At 35.1% G+C, this 14083-nt stretch overlaps 1 protein-coding gene across 3 annotated transcripts in view; it reads right to left on the bottom strand.

Annotated features, from left to right (window-relative positions):
• cib2 (calcium and integrin binding family member 2) overlaps nt 1-14083 on the bottom strand; it is a 42695-nt gene that overhangs the window by 7103 nt on the left and 21509 nt on the right. For 2 of the 3 annotated variants that reach the window (XM_051100349.1, XM_051100348.1), the window contains one exon: nt 1436-1547. In XM_051100349.1, coding sequence (XP_050956306.1) covers nt 1436-1547 — 112 coding nt within the window. Of the gene's footprint in view, nt 1-1435; nt 1548-4480; nt 4701-14083 lie in introns of those variants that run through there. The other variant, XM_051100350.1, reaches the window with a different exon arrangement.

Here is a 14083-nt window from a genome sequence, read left to right as displayed (position 1 = left end):
ACCAAAATCACACCAGCGCAGTGATGTCACACGAAACTAGTGATGTCCTGCGGCCACAGATATGCTAAAGTCACTCAAAGCAAGGGCCTATACACTTCCTACTAATTTCTGAAAGCTGTAACCCTCCAAAATTTTTGTTTTAATCTTCTTTCATGCTACAGTGGTTACTGTTCTCTAACTGCGTTTTACACAAAATTAAGTTTTTTGTTGAAATTCCTTGGATATGGAACAGTGGTATACCTAATACTCCTTCAAATTCTGAACGATAAATCAAGTATTTGCACTAGCTTTCTGAATGCATTGTTTAAAATACCTGGAATGCATGTCAAAAAACTCAGAGGCATTTGTATTGGCAGATGTCAAGTAGACAGCTCTCTAATGCTGTGATGTGTTAAATCACCCCACTTTTGCACGAAAAGGCTAATTATCAGACTGAAGGGGGTAGAGATTTATGTTTATGAAGGGTGAGAGGATCTGTGGAAACTGGAAGCTGTCGTCGCCTCATCAATCCAAGCTTGAGTGGTCTCCATCAGTATCACCCACCTCCTAGGGTCAGGTTTATTAGCTCCTTCGTCCATCTGACGGCTTTAGAGGGCGGTAAAAATATGTCTCCAGCAAGAGGGACATAATGGGGCTCATTCTGGAACTGTAACATCTGACAAATTTTGACTGACTGAGAGTTGGGTCTAAATTATTAAGGAAAGGTGAGATTGGATCAGCGATATGACCGTAATAATAAATCCTCAGCTTGAATCCTCTAGTTTCTTTACTAGTTAAAAAAGCATAACCTATAAATGCAGTAGAGTGAAAAACAGGTTTTTCAGCAAAGCTGATCATACTGATAATTTAGAGGCCATAGTAATTTGCATATCAAATATGATACCGTAAGCTTTACAGAGTTAAAAAAAACGCACAAGCTCATCTTTGAAAGGAGATAATCTGAAAGAGTTTTACTATAATCAGCTCAGGAATGGTGCTAATAAAGCACTACCTCAATAAAGTAGCATAATTATTACTTTAATGCTAGCATAATGCTAATGCTCTTATTGGCTAATCCTATAAATGATCTCTTGACGCTGTAGTCCGATTAAACGTATGCGTCTTTACAACCATGGAAAATCTAAAGCGCTAACATAATTTGCTGAAACGGCACCATCTCATGGAGCGTTAACTTTCACAAGCATAGTGGTGTAATATCCCTTGCTCCCACCGCTTGTGCTTTGTCATATAAACAGCCCAGCCAGCGTGGTCATTAAAAACCAATTTTGCCCTATAAAAACTAGTGTCTATTATATTTGATATAAACTAAAAGTGCAGAGAGGGTCATTGCACAAGCATCATGTTGCTTAAACAAGAGAACGGGAATAATTCTTCCCCCCCTTAGCTGTTGTATGCGAACTAGAAGTAGAATTCTACAGTGAATAGTTAGAATTACCTTTAGTTCTGGCATGTTGACTATGAGAGCTAAAGGGATTTTAACATCAGGGTCGTTGGTGTAGTCCATTGGAACCAAATGTGGAGCCAGCTCGTGGTATCGTCCATGCAAGCTGCAATGCAGAAAAAAAGTGAAAACTGGTTACTGCAGTTCATCGCTGTTCCTCTGACACAGACTTAGATCATCTTTTCAATCAGACTGCATTAGTTTTATTCACAAAATGTGAATAAAACAAAATGGCTCGTTTGAAACGTAGTAGAGAAGACCACAGTACTGTGTGATGGTATTTTAAATCTACTGATTTACTGAAAAAGCAAATCAAAGAGAGCATGAGTCAAATACAGAGTCATTTTTGTAGAATTTTATAGTTTTTAGCAATATTTTGAATTAGATTCTATTTTTTACATTCATTTTTTTATTTCACTTAATGTTTACTTTTGACTTTTTTATGGTTTTAGTTTTAGTTAACTATTATAACCCTGGTTAATGATACTTAGGGAGGAATTCTAACCTATTAACACAAAAGAAAAAACAAAACAAAAAGCAAAACACAACAAAACAAAACCCAAAACAAAAAACAGCATGAAAAGAAAAGGGAAAACAAATAAACAACAATAGAAAATGTTTAGATTTTCTTTTATCGATGCGATGGCAAAACAATTTCAAAAACAATTTCATTTCACTTAACGTTTTTTTTTAAGTAACATACCTTTTTTTTTACAGTTGTATTTTAGTTAACTATTATAGCCCTGGTTAAATATCAAGTTAAGATGAAAAATTTGGGGAGGAATTATAATTAACACAAAAGAGAAACAAAAAAAGCAAAAACGAAATGAAAGAAACAAAGTCCAAAACAAAACTAAACAAAACTAAAACAACATGAAAAGGAAAAACACATAAACAACAATAGAAAATGTTTATATTTTGTTTGCTGCAACGGCAAAAAAAAAAAAACTTGAACAAAACAACAACAGCCCATTTATTGTTTTGATTCCTTGTTGATCTAATTCTTTGTTGATCTAATTTCACTTAATGTTTATTTTGTTTTATGTAACAGACCTTTTTTTCTTTTTTACAGTCTTAGTTTTGGTTAACTATTACAACCCTGGTTAAATATCAAATTAATATTAAATATTTGGGGAAGAATTATAACCTACAACAACCTAAAACAAAAAAACAAAATGAAATGATACAAAACCCAAAACAAAAACAATATGAAAAGAAAAGAAAAAACAAATAAACAACAACAGAAAATGTTTATATTTTGTTTGGTGATGCAATGACAAAACAAAAAACAAAACAAATAAAAAAACAGCCATTTGTTGTTTTGTTTCTTTGTTGATGCAATGACAGCATTTTAGTATAATTTTATAGTTTTTGGTAATATTATCTTTTTTATCTCACTTAATGTAAATTCTATTTTAAGTAATAGACGTTTTTACGTTTTTAGTTTTTGTGAACTATTATAACCCTGGTTAAACATCAAATTAAGATAAAATATATGGGGAGGATTTATAACCTATTAACACAAAAGAAAAACAAAACAAGATGAAACAAAACCCAAAACAAAAACAACAAGAAAAGAAAAATAGAAACAAATAAACAACAATAGAAAATGTTTATACAATGAAAAAACAAAGCAAAACAAAACAAAACAAACAAACAAAAAAAACAGCACAAAACAACACCAGGTTTGTTTCTTTGTTGATGCAATGACAGCAAAATATAATACATAAATAAATAAATAAAGGTAACAAGCAAACAAACAAACAAACAAACAAAAAAAAAACAACATGCAAAAAGCAAACTGACAAGTTTACTGACAAGAAACAACATTTAGTTTTTACCAGCACTGGTTTATATTTAATCCCTAAATCACCACACTGGATAAAACTAAATGCATTTCACAAATACTTGTGAAGCTCAATTGTTAATCACACTAACCCATCATAATTAAGCGCTCAGTATAAGAGGAATTGGTAATGCAGATTTCACAAGGCTGCTTTGTCTATTTGTTCTGCACAGAGAGATTTGGAGACTTGCCAACCAATGGTGAACTGATGACTCATTCTGAGCATGGCAACAAGACATAGGGAAGCGGACACTGTAATAGGCCTTTGCAGCAGTAAAAAAAAAAAAAAAAAAAAAAACTCGTACAGAGATGATAGCAGATGTTCAGTAAAAAAAAAAATTAAATAAATAAAAAAAAAAAATAATAAAAAAACAGAACCGCGGGGACACAGGATGATATAGAAAGCTGATAAAGTTTTGTGGAAAAAAGAAAACAATAATTTGCATAATTTGCAATAGTCATATACAAAAAAACAACAACACATTTCTAATCTTATTTGCTGGCTAAAGACAAAGGGAAACAAAAACAAACTAGAAACAACATTAAACAAAAAACAAGTATAATAATTAAAAAAAAAAAAAACAGAAGCATAAAACACAAAATGCAAATAATGAATAAACAAACAAAAAAGGAAACTACACAGGATAAAAGGAAGCCAATATCACAACATACTGCTACAAGAAACAAAATGTCTAAAGAGATAAAAGCTCTCTGGCGTAATTTTTAAGTAAACACAGACTGCTAAAGTGACCTATTGCAAGACAGAAAGAAGCACAACTCCATTTGTGACTAAAATAAATGTACCATAACTCACCAATGTGACACTTCTTTATACTTAATATGAAACACTACTTTGTTTTGAAGTAAACTACACTGAATGATTAAACACAATAAGTGATTGCTTAAGCTCACAGAAGTCAATAACAAACACATGCATTACAATAACTGCAGCCTATTATATTATATTATGACGCGTGATAATATGTTTTCAGACAAAAAGCTTTACTAGACATGTTATGAGCAGAGGCTGTGGAAATATAACTAGTATTAATGATTGTACAGTACATACTGTATCTTGTACCTGCCGGTGTTACAAGAAAAAAGACAAATCTCATGTTGCACCACAGGCGTCCAATCAGGATGCAAGGAAATACAAGCCAATTCATAACGATTGCCGATAACCCAATGCTAACCTTGCATAACAGCCTGGCGGATTGTGCGGGTGCGTGTGGGGAACAGGAGAAACGGAGTGTTTTATGAAGGTGATAAAGTACAAGACTCCATTAGGTTTGCCAGTGATTGTCCATTTTGTTTCTCGTGCTCCACTGGCCCTGTTATCAAAACCAATCTCGGTGTCATTGCAGAGGGACAATCCATCCACATGAATCAAAACGCTGGCTGACGCGTCTTATGTAAGAGCTGGAAGTACTTATGAAACACCGGATGACAGCTCAGCACTATAGAAATGAAAAACAACATCCTTGAAAGAGCTGTCGGAAGTAAGAGTTCTTATGCAAATCAGGTTTGCAAGCTGTTTGACAAAACACAACTAAAGTGGTAGACATAATTCAGATAAGTTGTGCATTATATATGTGAGTGTGTCATAAAGAAAGTGAATGACTGATACCTCAAATAATGTGGCTTGTTGAGGAGAGATGTGTACTATTACATTTCTAATCCATCAGATGTAAAACAGCCAAAAATTCCCATAAACTTACACTGAAGGAAGAATCCCTATAATAGAGTGCAACCATATAATAACACTCTAACTATTCAAAACATACATAACAAGACACTAAAACACCCAGAACACCCTAGCAACCCCATAGTAACACATCTGAACACTCAAATTACCTTAGTAACCACATAGCAACACACCTAAATGCTCAAAACACCTTAGCAACCACATAGCAACACACTGAAACACCCAGAACACCCTAGCAACCCCATAGCAACACATCTGAACACTCAAATGATCTTAGTAACCACATAGCAACACACCTAAACATTCAAAACACCTTAGCAACCACATAGCACCACACCTAAACACTCAAATTACCTTAGTAACCATATAGAAACACATCTAAACACTCAAAACACCTTAGCAACCACATAACAACACACCTAAACACTCAAAATACCTTAGTAACCACATAGCAACACACTTAAATGCTCAAAATACCTCAGCAACTACATAGAAACACACTGAAATACTCAGAACACTTTACCAACCCTATAACACACCTAAACACTCAAAACACCTTAATAACCACATAACAACACACCTAAACACACAAAACACCTTAGCAACCACATAGCAACATACTAAACACTCAAAAAACCTTAGCAACCCCATAGCAACACACGTAAATGCTTAAAAACCTTAGTAACCACATAGCGACACATCTAAACACTCAAAATACCTTAGTAACCACATAACAACACACCTAAACACTCAAAACACCTTAGCAACCACATAGCACCACACCTAAACACTAAAATTACCACAGCAACGACATAGCAACACACCTAAACACTTAAAACATCTTACTAATCGCATAACAACACACGTAAATGATCAAAATACCTCAGCTACTACATAGAAACAAACCTAAACACTCGAAACACCTTAGTAACCACATAGCAACACACCTAAACACTCAAAACACCTTCACAACCACACAGCACCACACCTAAACACTAAAATTACCACAGCAATGATATAGCAACACACCTAAACACTCAAAATACCTTAGTAACCATATAGCAACACACCTAAACACTCAAAACATCTTAGTAACCGCATAGCAACACACTTAAATGCTCAAAATACCTCAGCAACTACACAGAAATACACACTGAAATATTCAGAACACCTTACCAACCCCATAACACACTGAACACTCGAAACACCTTAGTAACCACATAGCAACACACCTGAACACTCAAAACACCTTAGCAACCACATAGCACCACAACTAAACACTAAAATTACCACAGCAATGACATAGCAACACACCTAAACACTCAAAACACCTCAGCAACCACACAGCAACACTCTAAACCTTTTGGAATATATTGAATGCTGCATAGCAACACACAAAACCAATCAGAACACCTTAGCAACCATACAGCAACACTCCAAACCATTCAGAACACATTCGATACTGCATACCAACACACTCAAACACTTAGGACACCTTAGCAACCACAAAGCAAGACGAAACCATTCAGAATACATTAGATACTGCATAGCAACACACTCAAACACTTAGGACACCTTAGCAACCACAAAGCAAGATGAAACCATTCAGAATACATTAGATACTGCATAGCAACACACTAAACACTTCGGACACCTTAGCAACCACACAGCAACAATCTAAACCATTTGGAATACAATGGATTCTGCATAGCAAAAGACTCAAACAGTTAGAACACCTTAGCAACCACAAAGCAAGATGAAACCATTTGGAATACATTAGACACTGCATAGCAACACTAAACCAATCAGAACACCTTAGCAACCATACAGCAACACTCCAAACCATTTGGAATACATTGGATACTGCATAGCAACACACTCAAACACTTAGAACACCTTAGCAACCACAAAGCAAGATGAAACCATTCAGAATACATTAGACACTGCATAGCAACACACTAAACCAATCAGAACACCTTAGCAACCATACAGCAACACTCTAAACCATTCAGAATACATTAGATACTGCATAGCAACACACTAAAACACTTAGGATACTTTAGCAACCAGACAAACACTCTCTAAATCATTCAGAATACATTAGACACTGCATAGCAACACACTAAACCAATCAGAACACTTTAGCAACCATACAGCAACACTCTTAAGCATTTGGAATACATTAGATACTGCATAGCAACACACTTTAGACACCTTAGCAACCACACAGCAACACCCAAACTATTTAGAACACATTTTACATACTGCATAGCAACACACTCAAACACTTAGAACACCTTAGCAACCACAAAGCAAGATGAAACCATTTGGAACACATTACATACTGCATAGCAACACACTAAAACACACAGGACACCTTAGCAACCACACAGCAACACTCTAAACCATTCTGAACATATTAGATACTGCATAGCAACATACTAAAACACTTAGAACACCTTAGCAACCACACAGCAACAGTTCAAATAATTCAGAACACATTGGATACTGCACAGCAACACTCTAAACCAATCAGAACACCTTAGCAACCACACAGCAACAATCTAAACCATTCAAATACACATTAAATACTTCATAACAACCATCTAAACCATTTAGCAACCACATACAGACAAACTAAAACACCCAGAACACCTTAGATACCACATATGGACACGATAAAACATCTAGAACGCCTTAGTGACCACACAACACTCAAACCATTCAAAACAATCTTAGCAACCACACAGCAACATGCTAAACCATTCAAAACACTTTAGTGACCACATGGCAATGCCCTAGCAGCAACCACTCACAGAACCCCAGCTGTTGCACAAGCATTATAAGCAACAATCTCATTTAGATAAATGATGCAGTGTCAGAGAAAGACAAGTATAATATTTATTTGACTTGACCAGCAGTAGCTGGTCTCCACAAACCCATATGGTATCCACAAACCCATGTGTTTAATGCCATCAAGCAAATTTTTATGTTGAGTATGTTGCAATTTATTCAAAGCATCCCGGTGCATTAAAGCACCCAATGAATGGGTAATGGAAGCAGAGGGTTACAAAGCTCTCTGGGGACATGAGATAAAAGCCAGTAATGGTTCATTGCTGAAGAATAAGCGGAGCCTATAATGGCCATTAGAAAGTAATGCATTAAACATCTCATTAACCCCTTTCATGGACGAAGCCTCTATGTTATGCTTCGGCCCAGTTATTAAACCCATAGATTTTTTTTTTTTCAATCCATCACATGCAACACATACTGTACATGAAAGGTCTCCATAGATGTGGAGCTTCAAGAGAATTCATTGTAGTTTCTCTGACTGCAGATTAGAAGGGCAACAACTTGTCAGCACCTTGGCTATGTGTGATAGTGATCAGGTCACTTGATATGACAAGAGGATGTTTCTTCACCTAAGGGCACCTACACATCACGTTGAGGCTAATTCACTGTCAAAGGAAAGTCCATGACCCATCGTGAGTCACCAGGAGACCGTAGGATGGGTTTCAATATGATGAGGCCTTTCATCATTAGATAAGTATCACAGCCACAAAAAAGCAATACCAACCAGTACCAACCAACAGGAAGATTTTCACCAGCTGCTCATGTGATCACAGCAAAATACACCTTAGGAATTCTGGGTAATATGATAAGGCATTTTCCATTTAAAGGAGAAGTCCTCTTTCAGAACAACAATGTACAGATAATGTACTCACCCCCTTGTCATCCAAGATGTTCATGATCGTTTCGCTAGATAAGACACTTCTTCCCCAGCTGGGATCGTTTACAACCGCATTTGGGATCGTTTGAAGCCCCATTTAAACTGTATTTTGGAAGTTCAAACTCGGGGCACCATATCAGTCCATTATATGGAGAAAAATCCTGAAATGTTTTTCTCAAAAAACATAATTTCTTTACAACTGAAGAGAGAAAGACATGAACATCTTGGATGACAAGGGGGTGAGTACATTATCTGTAAATTGTTGTTCTGGGAGTGGACTTCTCCTTTGACAGGGAACAAAACAGAGCTTTCTGACACTGTATAGACTGCAACTGAAATACTACGTTCGTGGTGTGGTACTCTCAAAAATGTGTGTCGAAGACTGACACGGAAAAGAAGAAATGGTTGAACTACAGACCTAGTGTTTACAAAGTGAACGCGCAAAGACTAAGAAAGTGCAAGTGAGTCAAACGCTGTTTACAAAACAAAACGATGTCGGATGATTCTGAAGTTGTAGGAGAAAATAAGATGGAGTTTTTCCGCAATTCTCTACCTTTTTGAGTACACAGACGATGAACTTAGATGTGATTCGTAGTAGTGATCTCCTTCAGCAAAATGAACTAATCTTTTTTCGAGTCATTTCATTCATTTCGTTCATTTTAGCAAAATATAATTAGATTGTTACGTTACTTCCCTAACACATCTACTGCTTACACAAACATTGATCACACACAAGACAAAACTATAACGCTATAAGAAACAGAAAAAAGATTAATTCATTGTTTTTTTCTTTAGTGTATGATTAGCAAGTTTTCGAGTTTGAATCGTTCATCACGTGACGGCCCCATAAGATGAATGAACAAAAAACTCGAATACTCGAAACAGGCGAACTAATTCCAGTACAGAACCTAATAGGATGTAGCGAATGCACGACTGAACGAGTCACTCCCCGAGACGACGCGTTCTTCCCGAGTCAGATGAAAGATTTGTTCAAAATGAACAAATCGTTCAAGAATGACCCATCACTAATTCGTAGCATCGTGGACGTGCATCCCAGAGCCTGTGCTACATGATCTTTTGTGGTTAAAAAGTATACAAAATTTTATTTTTTTTGAAAAAAATGACCGATCGTTTCGCTAGATAAGACCCTTCTTCCTCAGCTGGGATCATTTAGAGCCTTTTGAAGCTGCATTTAAACTGCATTTTGGAAGTTCAAAATCAGGGCACCAACGAAGCCCATTATATGAAGAAAAATTCTGAAACGTTTTCCTCAAAAGACATAATTTATTTACGACTGAAGACAGAAAGACATGAACATCTTGGATGACAAGGGGGTGAGTAAATTATTTGTGAATTGTTGTTCTGGAAGTGGACTTATCCTTTAATTTAACAGAATTTTCATTTTTGTGTGAACTATCCCTTTAAACGTTGGATACAGTTCAGAAGATTGAGACATCTTAAGTGTTAATCTTGTTAATAGCATGTATAACATAAAATATCTTTAAAAAAGCAAGAAGTCACCAAATGTGTCCTATTTGTAATAATCCACCTTATTCTTCTAATCCATATTCATCTTTTTCTGTAGGTTTTTTAAAGCCTGCAATGCGCATGTTTTTAAAGACTGCATTATCCCATAAATGTCTATCAGAATGGTCATAAAATCTCATTTAACTGTCACTACGTCCACGACCAGGGACTCGGACAGACATGGCCAAGAAAACAGCAGTAAATCATTTGTACATGATGCAGCGCAGCATCCTGAATCATATCTTATTATCCTTTCAAGCTTTACACACCAGAGCAATCATCATGAGGGGTCATCGGCCGATCTATCAATCTCACATCACACATAACGCCCAAAAACGGCCACTGGATTGAATATAATAGCGTACCCTGATAGTCTGGTGAAAGATGGTGATGATACTGGAATAGAAGTTGGAGAATGAAAGCTTTAAACATGCAAGAAACATCAAGAGAAAGACTCGCTGATGATTAAAGACAACTCATATTTCTCATAATCAATGTCATAGCCAGTACGTCAAAAAACTGATACCTCCATACTAGCTCTGAGAGAAAAACACAGCAAAGTAGGAAGATACCTGCTAAATTTCCTACACAGTATTATGACAGACAGAAAATGTAAGTCGCATATACAGCGCTGGAAATGTCCTGGCTGTGAGTCAGACTGGGGGAAGTACACTTTACAGCTCAGCCAATCAGAGCCTGTTGTCGGGCTCCTGTATTACCGTAATTGGGTCGTTTGACTGTAAACTGACACTGTACCCCTTTCTCCTGTATCTGCTTTTAATTTCTTAAAGTAGACACTTGATCTTCAAACGACAGCGATTAACAGCATATCCTGAAACCTGAGAGCAATATGTCAATCCTATTAGAACAGAAAGCAGGCAATTTGTTTTATTTATACCTAATGCACGTAGGGAATGGACAACAGCCAGGTCGAATAACAAACACAAGGCTTTATTTCTTTAGGTTATCGTGGACAGGAATGAAACAGACCTGATGTGACACTTTGCAAGACTGTGCCTAATCAAGAGATTGGGTTCCAGGCCTTTCGTAACGTTTGAAAAGCGATCCTACGCCGTGAAACGCAGGTAACAGTGTTTACAGAGAAAGTCTCGGTTTTAACCAATCAAAGAACATTCTTGAAGAAACACAAAGCTTGTGTAAAGGATTCATCATTCGCAAAACAGTAAGACCCATTTACAGTAATGCCACGCAGATCCTGGAATTCAGAACGGAGAATGAATGGGGGAATGTCACATGAGATGAGGCAAATTCTTCCATCGCAATATGATTGGATATGACTGCTTATGTTCGGTTGTGATTGGTTCATGCGTCAATCTCGCCTCTTGTGCATGTTCCATGTTTGCGAATCAGTCAGAATAAACAATATAATGGTGTTTATGGGAAGTCTAATTTTAAAAAAGTAAGTAAACAACTCACATACTTAGATATAACCACTCACCTCAAAAGAAGACTTAAAATAGCCTGAAAACATGATCTGTGGGAGTTTTTTTAGTGAGTAATCGCCTTGATGAAATTTAAAGTAAATCTCCATGTCTGTGACTGATATTTACCAAGCTTTGATGACTGATGACCTGAAAAATTCAACAATGATTAAAAATTAACTATTAAAAAAATTTAAAATTTACAAATTAAATATACTATTTAAATTGTTACTGACTTGTGTTATTATTTTGGAATAAATTTAAAATGTTTAAAAATGCAAACTTGATGAGATTTACTGATTACATTGTTAGTGTAAAAATATAAAATAGATTTTTTTCTGATAGTGTAAGTAATGTCTATTTAACCAAGAACATGTGACCGGGACATGAATTTATATTTGATAAAAAAAATAAATAAAGATTTTTTGTTTTGTTTTTGTTTTTCTGATAAGTCTCTTATGCTAACCGAAGTTCCATTTATTTGATCAAACATACAGAAAAAAGGTAATATTATGAAATATTATTGCAATTTAAAATAACAGTTTTCTATTTTAATATACTTTAAAATATAATTTATTTCTGTAATGCAAAGCTGAATTTTCATCAGCCATTACTCCAGTCTTCAGTGTAACATGATCCTTCAGAAATCATTCTAATATGCTGATTTAGTATCAATGTTGGAAACATTTTTTTCAGGATTCTAAATAAAAGTTAAAAAGAACAGCATTTATTCACAATAGAAATCTTTTCAAACAATATATGTCTTTACTATTAATTTTTAACAATTTAACACATCCTTGCTAAATAAAAGTATTCATTTCTTTCAAAGAAAGAAAGAAAGAATTTACTCCTAACACCTAACTTTGAACTTAGTGTATATTGTTACAAAAGATTTCCATTTCTATTGTCCCAAAAAAAGCAGCAAAACATTTTCCAACATTGATAATAAATCAGCATATTATTAGTATGATTTCTGAAGTATCATGTGACAGTGAGTAATGATGCTGAAAATTTAGCTTTGCATCACAGGAATAAATTACATTTTAAAGTATATTAAAACAGAAACACACTATTTTAAACTGTAGTAATATTTCACAATATTACAGTTTTTTTCTGTATTTTTAATCAAATAAACAGCCTTGATGAGCAGAAAAGTCTTTTAAAAAACATTAAAAATCTTACTGATCGCAAACATCTGAACAGCAGTGCATAAAAATCAATATCTCTGTGGATATGTGTACATAATGCACCATAGCAGCACTGGATGCAAGATAAAAGCAACATTGTAATGATTCTTACCAGCTGTAAATAATGTCTGGCCTGCTTAAACTGCGCTGTAAAATATGGCTGAGTCAATAACTGTGACTGAGCCTATTTGTGTTTACAGACTTAGTAATGCAAAAAAGAAATCATCATGGTGTACAGAGAAAGAAAAAATCAGATTGCTGTGGAAAAACAAAAAAAAGTTAAATTATTTTGTGGTTTAGAAATATTTACAACTTAAAATCTGTTAAAACTCCCAATAGAAATACTGACAAAATCATAACAGATAATCTACCTCAAATAAACCTCCTGAGGGGGCAAGGCGCAGGGATGTGGAATAAAAATCAAAATTTGATTACCACATTTTAAGAATGCTGTTTCTTGCAAGATGCTGCAAAGGATGTGATATGCAAGCACAATGGCGAACAAGTCCATCTAGTCTGTTTACTTGAAAAACCTCTGAAAAGACGAAAACATGGTTTGTGTGAACGGCCTCTAATTGTAATTCAGATCAAGCTGCAGTTCCTGCAATTTATGACCAATAACCCCATTAGATACAACTTCAGAGGCCATGGTGACATAAAATCAGTCTCAATATGATTATGACTATTTAATAGTAAAGTTAAAAAATCTCACATTTGATTGATCCAAATTTGTGCGTGCTCACTTCAGTCGCTGTGCGGTAAATAGGGTTGGGTATCATTAGAATATTATCAGTTCCGATTCTGCTTATCGATTCCGATTCTTTTCGATTCCCAGTTTTGATTCCAATGTGAATAAAAGATGATATCAAGCATATTTATTCTGTTTCTTTTTTTGCTAAACATTTAGTTGCAGCTGAATACCATGAACAAAAATCAACAGGCTACATAATAACAAGATTTACTTAAGAGCTGTTTGCATAATAGAGTTGAATGATTCTGGATAAATTGGGTTGTTGTTGTTTTTTTAAATGGAAGTTGTGGTTCTCTTACGATTCTGAAGAAAAAACACATTAGACAACTAAACAAAATCCTAATTTATAAATAAATGATTCAGTGATTCACTCAAGATTTACTTGGTTCATTACTGGATGAATCAGTGTTTTTGAATGAATGATCAAAGACAAATTTTTAGACAAACATTTTTA

The sequence above is a fragment of the Labeo rohita genome, chromosome 25 (genome assembly GCF_022985175.1).
Source record: "Labeo rohita strain BAU-BD-2019 chromosome 25, IGBB_LRoh.1.0, whole genome shotgun sequence".
Classification (NCBI taxonomy): Eukaryota; Metazoa; Chordata; class Actinopteri; order Cypriniformes; family Cyprinidae; genus Labeo; species Labeo rohita.
This window is presented reverse-complemented; position numbering and strand designations above follow the sequence as displayed.